Source organism: Planococcus citri, chromosome 5 (genome assembly GCF_950023065.1).
Source record: "Planococcus citri chromosome 5, ihPlaCitr1.1, whole genome shotgun sequence".
Taxonomy (NCBI): domain Eukaryota; kingdom Metazoa; phylum Arthropoda; class Insecta; order Hemiptera; family Pseudococcidae; genus Planococcus; species Planococcus citri.
In genome coordinates, this window is record NC_088681.1 from 26,238,049 (window position 1) to 26,257,671 (window position 19,623).

The window sequence follows — 19,623 nt, forward strand, 5'->3', positions numbered from 1 at the left end:
GTCTCAATATTTTTCAAATTCAATCATACGTTTCTTGAAATTGTAACTTAGTAGGTAGAAGAGAATCAAATTGGGTCGAGAGAATCGAGGCTAAAAGCTTTGGAAAAATTGTAATTCAAAAAGTAGAACAATATCAAATTTAATGAAAAAATTCTGTTTTTCTGATCTCAACTTTTTAAGAAATTTATCAATAGTTTCTTGAAATTTTCAAGCCTGAAAAAAAATAAATTGGCCCGAGTGAAGCGAGGGTAAAAGATTTTCAAAATTTGTAATTTCAAGAAGCAAAACAGTTGTAATGTTGACGTAAAAAGGCACAACAATTTTGCCCGAGCAAAGCGAGGGCAAAAATTTTTGAAAAAAATGTGAATTTTAGTTGGGACAATCATAGATTTAGAAACTGGGTTGGCTTCAAAAGTTGGGAAAGTTTTAACTTTGATGATTGTAAAAAATTTTAACATTTGAAAACTCCAAAACTAAAATAATTATTGTCGGAATTTTTATATTTTCCCAACTTTCTTGTACTTCTCACAATTTTCCAACTTTTCCAAATTTCGCGGAACACTGGGGGGGGGGGGGTGTGCCTCCCTAGCCCCTCTTCGCTTCGTCCCTGAATTCATCACTGTTTTGACATAACCGATCTACAATTTCTTCAGCACCAATTTCATGTTTCAAAAATCTGCTGAAGGCTCTAACAATTTTCAAAAAGTCGCTGGAGGCTACGAAGCGACTTGAACTTGAAATCTACGTGCAGTCGACTTTGATGGCTGTAGTATAGCTGAAAATTAGTGTTTTCTATTTTCAAGAGGAACAGAGGTCAGAAAAATTGATGAAAACATTTATTTTATACTTATGTATCACAAAAATGCTACTGAAAGAGAAAAAAATCGGTGAATCGCGACGCTCCCCCGATTCAGCCCCGCGATTCGAATTGTCCCATTGCTGCTTACAATTAGCACATCAAGATTTTTCTTTTGAAACGAGCCCATAGAGATTTTCGCTCTGGGCCTCTCACTGTTGCAGGCCCCAAGGACCCCAGATCAATCTCGCGTTGCCCAGGGGCTTGAAATTACTCTCACGAGGTGTAAAGGCCCGAGCACTGATGTTACTCTCGCAGGGCACAAGGGCCTGAGATTACTCTTGCGAAGCGTACAGGCCCGAGGGTACTCTCATGGGGCCCAGGGCCAGAGATTATTCTCGCGGGCCCAAAGGCCCGAGATCACTCTCACCTGCCACGAGTTTATCACGAAACCACCCCTAGTACCACGTCAGCACGCAGGCCTCAGCGTCACATAACAATATTAAATCGACGAAACCACAGTGGGTCGCGTGCCAACACGTTCGGGCCGCGTTGTTTTAGATATAAATTACAAATTAATCGCTATAGACAGTAGTGATTTTGATCCTCACATTTAAAGTAGATAAACTAATTTCAAAATATGAAAGGGCCTTTCTTTCACCAAAGGGCCCGTCATCTATACTAAGGGCCCATTTTTTTGGAAGGGCCCATTTTTTTGGAGGGGCCCACCGGGAAACTCCCGGTATCCCGGTAGGGCCAGTCCGCGCCTGGGCAAAACTTGAGTTATCCGTAGTATTTTCAAACTTTTTCACAACGAACGTGGTAATCGAGTTTTGGGGCTAAACATGTGAATATGTGGTTCATTTTGATGTCTTCTTTGACCCAGTAGATGATTTTTGAATGACTAGGGATTTTTTTCTATAGAAAGATAGGAATATTCAGTGAATCAGGTACTTATGCGAAGTGGGATGAAATTGAAAGAATTTATGTGATAAATTAACAAAAGATCTTTTGTTTTTTCGTTATTTAAATATTTTTTCTCATTTCTCATGAAACATGAATAAGTTCAAATAACTACTCAACTTTTTCTAAAAGTGAAACTTTTCGATTTTTTTTTTGTTGTTGAAAACGAAGCAAAATACGCTTACAAATAATTTTGTTTCTGACAAATGACACCTTTAATTTTATAATACCTTCGACTCTTATTTATTTGGAAACAAGTGGGCGCGTTTTTTATTTGTTCCTTTTTTCCTCAAATAACAAGTAACCCTCGTATAACTTCTGAACGACATAGTCCATAAAAAGGATTACAAATCAAAAACAAATGTTTATTAAAAAAGAAGAAAATCATTTGAGGAAAACTCGTTCAGAAATAAATTCCAGATTACGTTTTTTAACGAAAATAAAATAAGGCTGTTGGTGAATTTCTCTGCGAAACGGTACGGTGAAAAAGTTTTTCAGAAAACAATATATACCTTTTGTTCGTGGCGTATTTCGTATTGAAAATAATAGTTTTGAAAGAATAAATTCAACCAACATAGAAAAACAATATGAATCGTAATTTTAAAGAATATGGAAAATCAATAAGTTCATGAAAAATTCAACAATCTTTAAAATTGCGGGTTTCGTTTGTATAGTTCATCTTTATAATTTAAACTTTTGATTTGTTTTATTCTTTCCCACGCAGTATAAAGACTTCTTCGTGTACCGTATTTTTAATGTTTTCTTCTAAAAAAAAAAAAGGCAAATGTGAAATAAAGACGAAGGCATGGAAAGTAAATTGTGAAAGATTGAGATAGCAATTTTGAAATTGATAGGGGACTTGTAGAATGCAGATATCAGATGTAAAAAAATTTGCATATACTTACTTATTTTATTGTAAAGTAAAATTTTATTAACAAGCTTTTCGATTTTTTGTCAAAGAGGTATTTTGATGAACGAATTTTATTGAATGAATTTAGTTAGGCCTGGAATTTATTGAAATTTGAATGCGTGTTGGAAATTTTACTTCAAAGAATTTTTTCAAGTGTGCAAACCGTTGCGGCAAATTTTTAAATTGAACGATTCAACGTTGATTTTGAAAAAGTTCTCAGAAATTTTTGTTGCTTCGTTTACTCTTTTTCGCGATGAAAAATTTTTTTCTCTCTTGACTTTATAATGAGAAATTTTATGCATTGAAATTTTTCACGAATAGAGCTAAAATTTTACCTTTTGAATTTTATCATCTTGTTGAATGAATTAAAATGAGAAATATTCGCAAATAGTCGAATTTTTTTTCTCGAAAAAGTGACTATTGCTGTACTTGTACATATAATGGTATCTATGGGTAGTTTTACGAAATTTTCATTTTTTTTTTTTAAATTCACTTTTCGAGCCCATTAGATTACATTTTATGGATACTATGGTTTTCCATAATTTTCAATTTTGCATTACTTACCTCGTTCTTTAAATTTTAATCGCACAGCAAAACTGTTGAACTTTTTTTTTTAAATCATCAAATTAGCAGTATCCTCTCATGACCAAACAATTTTTAAAAAATCAAAAATGATTTGATTTATTTCTTGTTGTAAAATTTGAATATTTTTCTTGATTTTGAAACTCTCTGCTTTCAAATTCTTAAATTAGAATCCACCAGAGGGCAAGAAATTCTAAAAAAAATTAAAAATCGTGTGATTTATTTCTTGTTGTATTTTTGGAAGCACTCACCAGTGAATTTTTAAACCGAACAAAGAATCGTGACAATACTTCAATCACCTTCATATAAAATTTCAAAAGCTAAAATTCATTTTTGAATTTTTGAAAAATTTTTGAAAATTCAAATTCGGCTGAAAAAATCAAATTTGATCAAATCGACGTACAAAGCTGAAATTTTTTAATGTCCTATTTTTGACCTCCCAAACCAATTGGAATGGTTTTTCAGACCGTTCTGATGTCTCCAGCGGATTTTCAGTTTCTCCAGAATGCTGTATAAGTAGGGTGAAAATGAAATTCAGCCACTATGAACTCAGATTTACTATCTGTGTGACCCTTCCGATCGGTTTAAGCACATATTACAGGGTGTCCACCAGCCTGGAAAAAGTCAGAAAATTTTGTGAAAGGTTACTTCAAACAGATTTTTCTATTTCTCATAATGAAAAAATTTACCTTCGCTTTGCTCAGGAAATTTTTTCGCAGGTCGCTTTTGTCGAAGTCGAAAATTCCCAAATTTCCAAAAAGTCGTGCTTTTTCGCAACAATTTTTGAAGTCTTGCATTTTATCAACTTATCAGTTATGAGTATCATTAAAAAATCTCGCTTTTCCGCGCTAAAATGTTTCGCTTTTTGCTAAAAATGGCTAAGAAGCCGTGCCTTTTACTGAAATTATTGTCGAAGTCTCGTTTTCTGTCAAATATAGCAAAACGTCTCGCTTTTAGCCTAAATTGTCAAGAATTTTCTTTTTATTCGCGAAAAATTGCTCAAAATTGTGTTGTTTTTTGCATCCGAAAACTCACTTTTTTCCAGTAATAGTTCTAATGTGTCATTTTTTCGCCTGAAATTGCTAAAAAAAAACCTTATCTTTTGCTGAAATTGTCAAAAGTCTCGTATTTATTGCCAAAAGTTGCAAAAATTATCAATTTTTGGCACAAAATTGTCAAAAGAAATCGTTTTTTTTTCAATAAAAAAGTTGCAAAATATTTGTAGTTTAACTTTTTTGGCAAAAATTAGGAAAAAGACTGTTTTGGCAGTAATTGCCAAAATTTTCTGCTTCTTGCTGAAATTAAACAAGTTTCTATCGTTTCATTTTTAGATCTTGATTAAAAACGAAAAGTTCTGGTTTCAAGTATTGGTGATTTTTTTCTTCATTAAAATGTATTGCCCAATGGCCCATGTTTTGTCGCCTTTTTGGTTACTTTTTTGAGCTTTTTAGGTTACTAAAGTCACCTTTTTTCGGTAAAAAGTACAAACCCTGGAATTTACAAAAATTATTGATTAAATTTGAAAAGTTTGGCGCTCGTGATGTTTGAAAAAATTTGACCCCCCCTCCCTCCACCATATGATCACATGTGTAATTCATTTTCCAAGGGTCTGAAAAATTCGAGAAATTGGTCTGGAAAACCTGGGAAAGTCAAAGAAAATAATTTCCGAACATGTGTGGACACCCTGTATTATCAAAATCGTTTTGTGTCTGTTAAAATGATTTTTTTTATTTTTCTCAATAATAATCACTGTAGAAAATTTTGGATTTGGACCAGCTCAAAAATATTTCGATGAGACGTGCCCAAAACAATCGATAGAGTAACAAAGATGGCAAACCTGAGTTTATAGTACTGAATTTCATTTTCACTCCATATCCACCCTTTTTTTGGAAACTGGAGAAATCGAAAATCTGCTGAAAATCTGCGGAACGCTTCAAAATGGTTCGAAACCGTCACCAATCGACTCGAAAGGTTGAAAATAGAATGTAAACCAAATTTCAGCTTTCTAGGTCAATTTTCTGAAATTTTGATTTTCTTTGATTTTGGCCCGAATTTGAATTTTAAAAATTCGCCAAAAATCAAAAAATGAATAAAATTTTAGCACTTGAAATTTTGGCTGATGGTATACTTTTGGGTACTCTTTTGATTCTTGTATGTTCAGTTCAAAAATTTTTGTGCCGGTTGGGACATTTCGCTTGTGAGTATGAATTTTGAATCAATTTTTCTATTTTTGATTTTTTTCGGCCATTTGAATCTGGAGGTATCTCAATTTTCAGAATCGCGCAAAGCTAGATTCAAAATAATATGCAAAAATATATCACTGGTTAAAATGTCAGATGCTCAATTTCGCATTTTTGAAAAAAAATTTGGAATGTTGAATTTGGACCCAAAAAAAAAACGAGAAAAAAAATAGGAAATGGAACTGGAATTTGAGTCTACTTATTAAGTTTTTGACGGCAGTGAATTCGAATTTCGCATTAGTTTCTCAATTTTATCTCCTTTCAACTCTCCCCATACTCAAATTTGGATCCTCTGAGGTGAAAAAAATCAAAAATATTGTGCGATGTATTTTTTATTATTATTTTTTGATGCACTGAGTCTGAATTTAGAATCAGATTTCGATTAGGTAAATTTTAAAAAAACTCATATGGTTGATGTTTTTTTTCGATAATTTTATTTCTTTTGATTTGACCTCAACAGAGTTGAATTTGCGGGGAAAAAATCTACAGCTCTTTTTGTCGCTGGCAAGCAAAAGACCAATTAGAGACACACTTGGTATTTCATCGAGAAAATTTCGGCTCTTAATAAGCATTAGCATAGCAGCTACGCATTTTTCACTTAATATTGAAATATCAGCGAGTAAAATTTTTACCGCTATTACCAGGCTTCTGGTTTTAGTGGTCACTTCGGGGCAGTAAAATTAATTTGTTTTTCCTCATCGCATTGTGAGACGTTTCCCTCGAATACAAAATATTTTTAATTAATTCAGCTTCGAGGAGAAAGAGAGAGAGATAGAGAAGGAGGACTTATGCTATAAACCCTTTATGCGTATCTAGCCGGCTATAGTTTTTACAGAACGGCCTTATAGTACTTCGCAGATCTCCATTCTCCAAACCTATACACTCCTCGACGCTATAATATCGTACCACTATAAATTTCAATTTGAGAACTAAAAAAAATTTTTCACATTCTTCGGGACGAATGCGGAAATTTAATATAACGCCAATAAAATTCTCAGCTTCGTTCCAAGCGAATAAGTTATGACGAGAGAATGGTGTTTCGAGTTCATATATGTATATCCACCATATTATTTTGAAAACGTTTCATAAAGTGTATCTTTTCGCTGTATAGAATTTCACTTCCATATTGTTTATTTCACTCGGAGACAATTGCGGTGGAAATGTGTTATATTTTTCGACTTTTGTCGTCTTTTTATTTTACTTATACTCGTATATAAAGTTTTTTGCTTTTTTTTTTCATTTCAGAAAATGCAATCCTTGTCCAATCAAGAAACCGGTGTTCATCTGCGGAGCTGACAATCGCACGTACAGTTCGATATGTAGACTCGATTATCACAACTGTCTCTACAACTCATCTATAAAAGCCGTGTGCAAAGGATTCTGTCCATGTAAAGGTAAAGAAAAAAAAGAAAGAAAAAGGAAAAACGAGAGAAAAAACTTGGCAGGTATTTTTCGCTTCGACTAAAAACTTACCAAAGCCGAATAAAAGAAAAAGAACGTGACTTCATAACGACGAAACGTTTATCAATTAAGTTTTTATATATGAGCTGTCCAATTTTTATACCGCTCTTCATCTCGTTCTTCAGTCTAATTATTTCGCTGAAAAGTTTTTTTCCTCTCGTTTTTAAGTTTCTATACTATACTCTGGCAGTTGTGTAAATTTTGTTGAAAAACTTTCACCGTGTTGTAGATTTACCGAATCGATTTTTTTTTTCGGTACAATTTTGCGGCGGTAATTGGCGTGGCAGCTTTTAAGTTCGGGTTAAAGTGCTCGAGCTCTTTTACGCTTTTAATTGCTTCTAATTAAGAAAATTATTCGTAAAGATTTGTACAACGGTGCTTTTCTCGTATAGCTGATTTTTTTTCTTTCTTGGTTTTTTTCTCTATAGACTCGGCCGAAAAACAGTCGAGCGGATCTTCGATGGTTGGAAAAAGTAAATACTCGTTCGATAAACCCAAGAAAAAGGTCGAAAGTAAACAGAATATCGTGGATAAATACTCATTAACTCCGGAGGATTTCAAATACGAAAATAAACACTACAAATACATAAAATATACCAAGAATAACGATGTTAAATCGTATAAGGTAAATTTTTACCCACATACCCACGTTATTTAATATACGTACATAAATATGTAGGTAGCTAGTTTTAATTTCATGTATTATTGGTTGGTCCAAATGTGGGTTTTTTACTCGTATGTATAATACACGAGTAGGTACTTTGCTTTGGAAAGTCAAATTATGCTACAACAGCAGAATTGCTTTTTCATCAAATAAACATATTAGGTTTCTTTCCAGGGGTAATATACGATGGAATTTTATATATAAAGGAAATGTCAATATCTGCGGTTTCGGTTTTTGATAATTGAGTTTTACCATTATCAAAATCCTGCCGAAAGTTTTTGCTTTGTATCTGAAAGTTTCGGTGAACTCGAATTTATAATGCTATCGTATGCTGCGTAAAGATTCTATTAATGTGATTACCTATCTACGTACTAAAAAGAGGGAATCAATTTAGATTAAATATTTACGAGAGATTGAAAACTGTTACAGATCTTCATGACGTTTGTGTACATTTTCATGCAAATTTATAAACTTCCAACTTTCGTATAAGCTGAATTCGAATCCGTTTTAAGATCGGTAATAAAGATGGCATCGATTTTTAATGCGCCAAATGAAAATGGAATTTAGAGTGATGCTCGAGGTCTCTATTTTTGTTGAATAATGAGGTTACTTTGCATATTATGCGCGATGTTTGCCCATTTTTCGAGTAAGATGGGTAAAAATAGCGCGAAAAGAAGAATATTTTTTATTGTTTTCGATCATTAAACTTGAAGAATTCCTGGAAGCTGAACATCGAAGAATAATTTTGATCTCAGAGGAACTCACTTGTAGGCGAGGGAGGAAGGGGGTGTTCATGTGCTTCAAAATTATAATTTTTTTTACATTGAAAAAAAATGCATCAAAAAATACACCTTAAAACCTAATTTCATTTTTTTATTAAAAAAAAATGTTTTGAAAATCAAGTTTTTTTTTTAAAATAGAAGAATCAAGATTTGTTGAAAAAGAGGTAGAAAATTGAAATTAGGTGAGAATATAACCTCTCTTGTGGTCACTTTGATAGATTTAGACACTTTAATTTTTGTTATACTGGGCCAAAAAAAAAAAAATCGAAAAGCACCCAAATTACTCCTAAAGACCAAATTTCATATTTCGATTTTTTTGGCGAATTTTTGATAGTCTGATTCATTTTTCATGAAAAAAAAAAACAAACAAAATCTGATGAAATTTAGATAAAAAGTTGAAATTTTGTGTGATTACAAATTTCATTGTAGTCAAGTCGGTAGGTCTACTTGGGCCAAATTTTCATTTTTTAAATATTTTTGGAAAATTTTTGAGAGTGAAATTTGATTTAGTTTTTATGAAAAAATCAAAATCTGATGAAATTGAGATTTGAAAGCTGAACTTTTATGTGTGATTATTACCTTCCTTACGCTTGGGGCAAATTAATTTTTTTTTACATTGCATCAAAAAAAAAATTGAAAAAGTACTTATTCAAGCATACTCCTCAGGACTAAATTTTGTTTTTCGTTTTCCTGAAAAATTTTTGAAAATCAAATTTCGTTAAGGTATTTTTTATTAAAAAATAAAAAATTGGTTAAAATTTAAAGAGTTGAAATCAACTTTTCTTGTGGTGGCTTTTCGATAGATTTAAGCCAAAACTTTGAAAATTGTTTACATTGGAACAAAAAAAAATCGGAATAAGCATCCAAAAGAATCATTTTAGACCAAATATTTGTTTGATTCATTTTGATAGATTTACTTGGGTCAAATTTGTCAAATTGAAATTTCTTTTCTTACGCTGTACCAAAAAAAATCGAAAAAGTATCCAAAAATACCCCATATTAATTTTTTGATGAATTTTCGAAAATTAAATTTCGTTCATTTCTTATGAAAGATACAGAAGCTGTTGAAATTGAGGTAGAAAGCTGAAATTTGGTGAGAGTAGCCTTCCTTGTGGTCATTACGATGGATTTCCTAAAGGCAAATTTGAATTTCTTTTTTTATATTTGATCAAAAAAAAATCAGTTAAGTATTCAAATTCGGTACTTTTTGAGATCAAAGTTCATGTTTCGATTTTTTTGTAAAATTTTTTTAGAATCAATTTTGATTTATTTTTCATAAAAAATTAAAATCTGAAGAAATCGAGGTAAAAAGCTGAAATTTACTGTGGTTAACCTTCCTTGTGGTTCCTTTGATGGATTTAGTTGGGCCAAATTTGAAAAATTTTCTATAGTGAACAAAAAAAAATCGAAAAATGTATCAAAAAATACATCTTGAGACCAAATTTTACTTTTTGGTTTTTGACAAACTTTTGAAAATGAAATTTTGTTTATTTTCCATGAGAAATTCGAAATCTGTTAAAATTGAGGTAATAAGCTGAAATTTTGTGAGAATAGCCTTCTTTGTGATTGTTTTGATGGATTTACTTGAGCTAAATTTAAATTTCTTTTTTACACTGAACCAAAAAAAACCAACTAAAAAGTATGTAAAAATACACCTTAGACCAAATTTAATTTGTCAATTTATTTTTGCAAATCAATAATTCAGTTTATTTTTCATAAAAAAATTGAAATTAGTGAAAATTGAGGTAAAAAGCTCTTTGGCGAGAATAACTTTCTTTTGTAGTCACTTTGAAGGATTTAGGATTTTTTAATTTTTTTATGCCGGATTAAAAAAAAATCGAAGATGCATTCCAAAATAATTCTCAAAACAAAATTTCATTTTTCGATTTTTTGGGAAATTTTTTCGAATTAAAATTGGTTTATATTTTTTATGAAAACGTTGAAATCTGATGAAATCGAAATCACCATTGAAATAGAAAGTTGAAAAATGGCGAGATTGATTTTCCCTGTGTTTTTTTTTGATAGCTTTAGCCCAAATTTTAGAAAAATTAATTGAACAAAAAAACATCAAAAAAGAGCTGCACAATACATCTAAAAACCAAATTCAGTTTTTCAATTTTTTCAAAAAAAATAAGTAAAAAAACCAAATTTGGTTTATTTTTTATTTTAAAAATCAAAATCATTTTGAATTAACGTAAAAAACTGAAATTTGGTGTGGCTAACCTTCCTTGTGATCACTTTAATAAATTTAGAAATTCAACATTGTCTTCAGTCATAAAGTATAAGTAGGTACGCATTTTTGAAACAGAAAGATAACGTCAGTCATTCAGAACTAGCTCAAAACTTCCGCCAATCAATATACTGAACATCGAAAATGGAGTATTGACCAAATTTCAACTTTCTGTTTTCAATTCCTTCAAAAATTTCAATTGTTTTATGGATAATGGCCCAAATTTGATTCTTAAATGTCATCAAAAATCGAAAATCTAAAGACGTGGTGGTGTATTCTGGGATGTTCTTTTTTTTTCTAAAATTTTTCTGCTGGTGGGGTATATCTCTTTCTTTTCGTCATCTTATTTGAAGAGGTGGCTTGCTTTCAACATTATGTCATTGTCATCGCGTTGGTCTAGGAATAACGCTGAAATTACATTGTTTAAAACGAATAAAAGAAATGTATACCTATCTAGGTAACATTACAAAATAATAATCAAATGTTTCGTATTTCACCACGAAATGATCCATATTTTTAAATTTAATAATTCCATTTCCTTGTTTTTCCTCTTTGTGAAAAAAAACAGGTGTTGAAATTTTTTAGAAATTACTTCAAAAGCAAAGCGAGTTCTATTTTCATTTTAAATTAATGTTCATCATTTCTCTTTGAAGATTTGTTTTCTTTTTTCCACTTTTTCACTTTCCGCGAGAAAGATTTTTTGCTTCATTTTCGGTTTGAAATATTCTATTTTGGTATTTATGCTTTACCTACTCTTTTCTTTTTTTTTTCTCGAAAATATCATCAAGTATCAAACACTTGTTGCAATCAAAAACGGATTTCTAATTTAAATTTCTCATACAAGTTCACTTTTTATGGTGATTAATGAATAATAAAAAAGTCAGAAACAACGTAGGCTTAAAAATCATACGAATTTTTTCTAAAATTTACGATTCTCGTGCTCATTTTTTCTTTTTTTTTACTTCTCTAGTTGAAGTATAAATTTGAATAATTTCGTTAACGCGAATGTACAAATACAAAGCTGGACTTACAAATGAACTACGTCCATTTCAGATGTGAATATTACGAAAGATTTTTCATAAACCGTACGATTCACTGTCGAATAATTCGTTTTAAAAATAATAAATACCGAGTAATCGACTTGGTCGATGAAAGAAAGAAATCTAAAAGGAAACAAAAATTGAAAATAATAATCAACAAAACGGCGCATAAGGCTAATTACTCGAGATGGAATTTTAATTTTTAATTTTTAATCACGACTAGTTCTGGGTACCTAGCTACCTACATAAAATTTGCACCAACGAGGTACAAGGCGAGCTTTGTTCGTAGATTAACATTTCATCGAGCATTCCAAAGCAGGGCAATTTATTAAAGGTGGAAATGAACTGAGATTATTAAATTTGTGAATTATTAAGTTGTACAAATTGAAACGTTAAAAGGTTTTTCGCTTTATAGGATCTGTATTTTAATACCGAAGCGTCTTATCATTATGAAAAAGACCGATCCCGAGGTGAAAACGAAGTTACCGACGAAAAGCCTTTCCCGGTGAAATCAAACAAGAAAAAGGAATGCTCGGAAGCGGCTTTAAAAAGTATGGGTAATCGATTATTGGATTGGTTCTCCGTTATCAAAGCGGAAAACAAAAGAAGACCCGAGTATAAAGGAAAAGGTAGCTAAACTTATCGGTTTTCTTATTTCCGTTTACTGATTGAAATGTTTTATTTTTATGTATTTTTTACTCGGTTGCTGAAAAGTTATTACCTTTTTTTTCTTCTTTTACCTTGCCTAAGTTAACGTTTGTTTAATTTTAAATTACCTACGTTTTCTTTTCTTCTTTTTTTTTACGCAGATATCGTATCTTTTGGATGTAAACCGGAAGTTATATGGATGTTTAAGCATTTAGATTTAGACGGCGATGGGCAGCTGACTCTGCAAGAGTTGTATGATTTGGAACACGATCAAAATGAACATTGTATTAAACCTTTCCTCGATATGTGCGATACGAACAGGTACCTAGTACATAGATCATTCGCATATAGTAGCACCTGTTGTTATTGGTATACCAAATAAATTAACCGTGGTGTTTTTTCGATGATCACCCTGTAGGGATATATTCATTAGCCCGTTTGAATGGTGTTATTGTTTCATGAAGTCTGAAAGACCTTGCGCAGCGGTTAGAAAACGTATACCACAACACATTATGAGTAAGTAGCGAATAATCTTAATTAATATACTTTTTTTCAATCAACTCGAGTACCTATTATTAACTCTTTGTTTCCATCCAGCTGGAGTATATGTTCCTACTTGCGACTCCGAAGGCTATTATGAATCGATGCAGTGCCATTCAGCGACCGGAATGTGTTGGTGTGTGAACAAACACGGAGTCGAGTTCTCCAATTCGAGAACCCATGGAAAAGTCGATTGCGGTAGGTTGATGTTTTTTGAACCGGTTCAGTGGTTCGAAAATAATTTTACACGATTCCCAGAATTTTGAGATAGGGAAAAAATTTCAGATAGAGAGCAGTGGGCAAAATAATGTTGAAATTTTGCTTCAGTGTTTCTTTACTTTGGATTAGTTTTCTCGAGTTGTGATTTTTTCAGAAATTTTATTTAAAATCATTTTCGCTGCATCGTTTGTGTTGAAAATGTGCCGATTTTTTGAATAATTTGTGCTGTAATTTTTTTTATTCAAATTTGGTTTTGATTTTATTGGCCTTTGAAATTATTCTTCGATTTTTAAATTATTTTTTCTTTGTACACATTTTCCTTGAATTTTTTAATAATGTTTTTTTTTTTGTTGAATGAACTGAATTTTGAAATTCGTATCATCATTGGTCAAGATATACAATTATTGTTACCATGTTTACAATTTTTACCAATTATTGTTTCCTTTTTTTAAAATTCAATTTTTTAAAATATTTTTAAAAATTTGAATATTATGTTTAGAGCTTTTTTCATTAATTTAAAAGAGAAATTTCGAAAAAAAAAATAGATTTTACCAAAAGAAGTTTTTTTAAATTTTTGCTCGTTATTTTAGTGTATTTAATTTTTTTTTTAATTTTTTGCATTGCATTTAGGTATTTCTTCACATGTGAGTGTTGACAAAAATTCAAGAAAATTTATTTATTTATTTTTTTTTACCAAGCATAATATGATCCACTGGGAAATTTACTAAAAAATTTAGCTCGATAAAATTGAAAGGTTTTACAGATGTTTCATTGAATTTTGTAAAATAGACTTGCAACTCTCTAATCATTCTTTTCCGACATTTTCCATCGTTTTTTGAAATATCATTCCACCCTCCCCCCCAAAAAAAATTTCTACTCGGAAGTTTTTGATTGTGCAGTTCTTTTTAAATGTATTGTGATTATCATGTTTTGTGTAAAATATTGTTTTTCAATTTCTTGAATTGAAAAAAAAAAGATAATTACTTATGCTCTTGAATTTAAATTATTTTTGATAGATATTTTGAAAAAAATTATTTTGAATTTTTTTCAAGGTATGAATGACTAAGTTCGGATTTTTTGCTAATTCGACAAAATATTTACCCTCGCATGATATTTCGTTAGGTTAAAAGTGATCGGTCATGTTTTCAATTTTTCTTCTCTTTTTAAAAAATTACGACAAAATGGAACATTTCAGGAAAAGAAAGAGATTCTATTTTTCACTTTTATTGGATGAAATGCCAAAATATCAATATCATTTTTTAATTCTTATTAAAAAAATATGAGTCCTTTTCAAATTATTGAGGTTTTTTTTTATTTGAAAAAATTCAAATCATGTTTCAAAAAAAAAACAAGATTTAATTTTAACACCCAAATTTTAAAATTTTTCATGTTTAATTTGATTTTTTTTAAACATTGGAATGATTATGTTTCGTTTTTTGACCCTCGCATTTTACTTCGTAATCTGTCATGTTTTCGGTTTTTTCCTATGTAAAAAAAAAAAATTCAACGAAAAGAAACATTGCAGAATAAAATTGCCTTGAAGTCGATTTTCATTTTTTCACTTATTTTTGAGCTAAGGAAAGAAGGATTGTAAGAGAGAGAGGCTAAAATCTTTAAAAATGAATCTTCAGACCTAACGATACGTTTAAAAATTTGAATTTCTTATCAGCTCCGATTCAACATGTCTTTTCTTTTTTTGCAGATTTATATTTCATCAAAGCCAGTGTTACGGAGAAGCCCACTCCAGAACCGGTGAAATTTGAACCCAAACCCAATGATATGGATAATTTTGGAAGTAAAAAAATGAACAATAACAGCGACGACGATGACGATGATGACGACGATAGCGACGATGACGATGATTTCAATGGCAGCGGAGATCAACCATTAGAATTTTAAAGTATGAAAAAATCTGAGCCTTTTTTTCAAAAAAAAAAAAAAAAAGTATTTGTTTCAAGTATTTTAATTATGGTTATTTTTCTCTGTTCACAGGAAAATGCTGCGAAACTAATTTTTAATACATGTATCGGTGTGATTTTTACTTATTCTGTTAAACATTACGATATTTAAATCATAAATGTGTACCTATTCTACTCGCTTAAATAACCCATAGAAAATAGCTCTTTTCCCCGTTTTTATTTTGTTTCCTTACGTACTTACCTTATAAAACAAAAACCGAACAACTAATGTACTTTATGTATGTAATTGTGTGCCATGTAATAGCATTTACCTCCATTCAATTTATTATTGGCGCTGTTAGTGCATTTTTCCGGCTGTTGATCTTGTTTTTTTTTTTTTTTTTTTTTTTTGTACAATTATCTATGATTGTGTGCCATAAATGATAAGTAACAAGAAACAAATTCTTCTCGTCTCTTCGTACGATTTATTAACGAACGAAATACCTACTAAGCATTATAAATCGTCGAGTGTTTTCCTTCCTCGTATATGTACTAGGTAGAATTTTGAGTGTTTTTAAAATTTCGCTTGAATTTATTATTTGAATGTTTCTTCTTCTCTTTCTTTTCTTTTTTTTTTTTTTTAATTTGTATGTATCATTAAGTGTACGTCTTTTTAAATGTATATTATTATTTTATATGTTTTTGTTAACTCGTTTTTACAATAATTGTAAGGTTTTTTTTTCTTGTAATTCTTTATGGTTATAAATTTATTGATTCTTGTTTGTTATACGTTTGATCGTAGAATGGTTTCGGTTATATTGATACAGTATATTAAAACGAGAACGCTTGATTTTTGTTCCGAAGCAATTCGAGTCTTCTATGGTGAAGGGAAAAGAAAGTAGATGATTGTTGAAAAGACTGTAAAGGAATTTTAATAGGTATTACGAATGGTATTTTAATTCGCCATAGTTGTTGATTTATATATATTTTTTTGTGTTTTTTAATTTTACTTACCGCATTGAATCAAGTTGAAGTAAACGAAAAAAAAAATGAAAATAAAAAACAAAACATTCCAGTATTCTCTAAGTTTAGGTATTTTATTTTATTATTATTTTTTTGTTTCAATTCTCCCGTCCATCTGTAAATGCTTTAAATGTATGATTAGGTTTTTATTACGCAATCGTGTTATATACTCGCACAATGTAATACTCGATAAATATTTTTTAATTTTAGAAATTAATGTCGGATGTCCGATACCGTGCAATAAGTACAAAGGTAGAGATGAGTACAGTCTGGCGCTTCCATTTGTGTTAGCAATTTTATAAATGTGTTGCTTAAAGCGCGGTATTTTACTTTTATCGGGTGCAATGTAGTTGATAAAAAAAAATTGTTTTCTTAGTTTTTTAATAAATGCATTTAGTTATTGAGGGTTGTTTATTTTATAATTTTTAGAAATTGAAGGTGATATTTGGACAATTTCACTTCACACGATTAGCAGAGGAGTTTATTGCGCGTTTTCAGTTTTTTTTTTTTTTAAATCGAATTTGACTCGAAGAGAATTTTTTAATAAATTCAACCTTTTCAAAAATAACACCAAAATTAAAAATTGAATTTTTCCAGCTTTTTTCCTATTTTTTTTTTTTTTTTTTTTTTAATTAATTTGATTAATTGAACAAAATATTTCAAACGTTCAAAAAAAATTCAAATTTCTTGTGAAAGTGTGTTTTCAAATTTTGAAAGACAAGAAAAGGAAAAAAATGATAAAAAACATGGTTTAAAAATAGATAATTCACTTCAGTACAAAAGGCTGCTCTTACTCTTACTCTGCTCTTTTGAAAGCCCTGAAAAATCATACTCTTTCCTACTCTTATCTTATACTTTACTCTTGCAGCCCTGAGAATAATGGGGTTTGAACTTCGAGAAAACAAAAAAACTTTGGAACATTGTTAGATATTTAAATTCTAAATGATTTTATTTCAAAAAAAAAAAAAAAAAAAAAAAAATAGAGATCAATCGAAAAATAGGATTTTGGATCCATAATAAATTTTCAATATGATAAATTTCATTTTCGAATTTAATTTATTTATTTTCAATCTGAAATTATTACATAAATTAAAAATAAAGTCATCTAAAAAAAAATCAAAGGCCAACTAAGATCATTTTTTTTTCAATTGAGCTAAGCTAAAATGGAATATCAAATATTTCACTTCCTTTTTCGATTACATTACATATATCTAATTTATTCCTTTTCGGTAGAATTAGAGTCGGCCATAACGAAATTCATTTAATTCAAAATTTATTATAAAGACAAAATTGAAAATTTACAAATTTAATAAAATTCAAAAGTTGAACTTGAACAACGGTTACAGAGTCGAAAATTGGCAACAGCTGTAATATGCAATATGCATGCTGATAGCCAAGCACGTGGCAGTCACATTTTTGATTTTCGACAGGTGTGATCTGGTGTGATAAAAATTTCACTGTTCATCATTCATCAACAACAACAAATTTTAGAAAAACTGTGAAAAACCAAAAAATCTCCTTAAGAGTGGAATTGCTTTGCTGTGCTTTCAAAAAGTACTTACGTTATGCGAAGTAATGCGAAGAAGGTAATCTACATATACAAAAGCTGTGACTGTTGTATCTATTACAGCCATGAACAAACGCGATGACGTTGATTTAGTTTCTCTAAGAAGTTATTTGTCTGCAGTGCTTCCGATATTCTTCGATCAAACAGGTATACGAAATACAGATTTGATAGAATAAGTTAAATGTATGATTTTTAGTTTAAATTGCGTTATTCCAGACATAGATATTCTGGATCGACTTCGAGCTGTTCCTTTCCCTTTGAACCCCATGAACTATTTCAAATTCGTGGTTTTTGCTTGGTTACGAAATGAGAAGTTGACGGTTACTTGTGGAGATATCGAATTAAATGATCAAAACGTGATGGTTGACAAAAAGTGGATGCATAGTGAAAATTTTATAGTGATATTTACTAGTGAAAATCCAAATATTCCCTCTCGAGAAATGGAACTCAATTTTAGGAACACGATTTTTCAAGAGTTTGTTGTCGAAGTCCGAGTACGTACTTTTTTAAATACTGGCGTTATAAATTTAATATCAAACATTATATTTAAATACTTAATATGAATGTGTATCTTGTTTCTAGGTGCCTGGAGGAAGATTTGAAGTCGTTAGTAGTCAATCAGATATTCCTCATTTTGATCCGGATTCTTCGGAGAACTTACGTATCATTAGTGTTATTACTAACAACCTTAAAGTCATCCACGATGATGTGTACGTTTCAAATTTTCAACTACTGACAAGCGTATGTTTTATTAATACATATTGTATTATCTCATTTTCTCATTATTTCATAGGTATTGTTTTAGGATTGAGGTTTATCGCAGCGGCCGAGAGGTTTATCCCCTATCCAATCGCGAGAGTTCTGGTAGCAACTAGCAATCAATCACGTCGAATGGGCGATTTATGGTGATGAAATGATAGAAAATTCGAATTGGAAGATTCTGAATTCTGATACATCATTCCATATACCTAATATTTTATTACAGAAAAAAATGCTCGAGTACTTTACCTTCTTTGGGCGAAACAGTGGAAATATTTTATTGTAGGATGATTCAGAACTTCTCATGTAGAACTCTTTCTGGAAAAAAAGTTTCCCCTTCAGTCTCACCAAAAAATCTGTGTACTTTTTATTATTTTAATATGATTATAAGATAGTGTAACATACCTTATATCGCGAATGTCCTATCATTTTTTTTAAAAAATAATCCTGTTATCATAAACACCTATATGTTTTATATCCGTCTTATTAGACTGTGATTTTTATATGTATTTTGTGAACATTTTGTATTGATAGATATTGAATCGATGTGATATAACAAGAATCAAGAATACATATATGGTAAAAATGATTGATATTTTATTTATTCGATACGTTCACCGTCACCAAAACTACAAAAAATTGAAACAGGATACCTAATTATTTTAACGATAATTTTTAAAAGCAAGCTGCTGAAAATGCAAATTCCGAAGCTGTTTTGTTACAGGTAGGTGCTTGTAAAAAATTATGAATTTAGAATTTTAGATTCTGCTTCTGCATAATTTTCGAAATTTAAAGCTTCATTTTGTAAGTAGGCGAGCATTGAATGTTAATTAAAATTATCACCATCACTAATGTAACGAAGGCTAGCTATTTGAAAAAGAAACCGTATTGAAGAGTACAGAATTCCAAACATTTTGATATTTTGAAATACTTATGGGTTGACTGAAAATTTTGAGTATAATTTCAATACCATAATTTAAACTTGAAGTTAAACTTCGAAGTTTAAGAAATGAATCCGGAAATAAAAATATTTGTAAAATGGTCATTATTGCACAAAATTATATGAAATTTATACCAATCGATAGTAAATTTTAATATATTTCAATTATGTTCTCACAAAATTTTACCCCAGCCCCTTTGTTTAGCCAAAAAAATCGAAAATCCTTAAAATATCATTCTGACCAAGACGAGATCTTCTTCCAAGTGACGTCACACAAGCCTGGTGCGGCCAAGGTTCGTCAAGAGAGAGGGTGTCGCCTCTTTTTTTGTAAAACAGGTTTTGGTGTAACCTCCTTTAGTTT

General features: G+C 30.5%; 2 protein-coding genes across 3 annotated transcripts in view; both read left to right on the top strand.

Annotated features, from left to right (window-relative positions):
• The window catches only part of Cow (Proteoglycan Cow), a 77,700-nt gene extending 61,302 nt beyond the window's left edge, over nt 1-16,398 (top strand). Inside the window, exons 4-11 of the mRNA XM_065365385.1 lie at nt 6,737-6,885; nt 7,381-7,577; nt 12,084-12,297; nt 12,478-12,637; nt 12,735-12,832; nt 12,914-13,054; nt 14,778-14,975; nt 15,068-16,398. Of these exons, the coding sequence (XP_065221457.1) occupies nt 6,737-6,885; nt 7,381-7,577; nt 12,084-12,297; nt 12,478-12,637; nt 12,735-12,832; nt 12,914-13,054; nt 14,778-14,974 (1,156 nt within the window). The 3' untranslated portion in view covers nt 14,975; nt 15,068-16,398. The remainder of the gene's footprint in view (nt 1-6,736; nt 6,886-7,380; nt 7,578-12,083; nt 12,298-12,477; nt 12,638-12,734; nt 12,833-12,913; nt 13,055-14,777; nt 14,976-15,067) is intronic.
• Nucleotides 16,399-16,491: 93 nt separating this feature from the next.
• LOC135846355 (uncharacterized) lies at nt 16,492-18,911 on the top strand. Of its 2 annotated transcripts, none has more exons than XM_065365397.1 (4): nt 16,492-17,710; nt 17,780-18,057; nt 18,146-18,273; nt 18,357-18,911. In XM_065365397.1, exons 1-4 carry the CDS (start codon nt 17,629-17,631, stop codon nt 18,436-18,438), a joined length of 570 nt encoding a protein of 189 aa, XP_065221469.1. In that variant the 5' UTR covers nt 16,492-17,628; the 3' UTR covers nt 18,439-18,911. The 2 variants fall into 2 exon arrangements, with proteins under 2 accessions (XP_065221469.1, XP_065221470.1); XM_065365398.1 differs by having other exon boundaries at nt 18,369-18,911.
• The last annotated feature ends 712 nt before the right edge of the window (nt 18,912-19,623 follow it).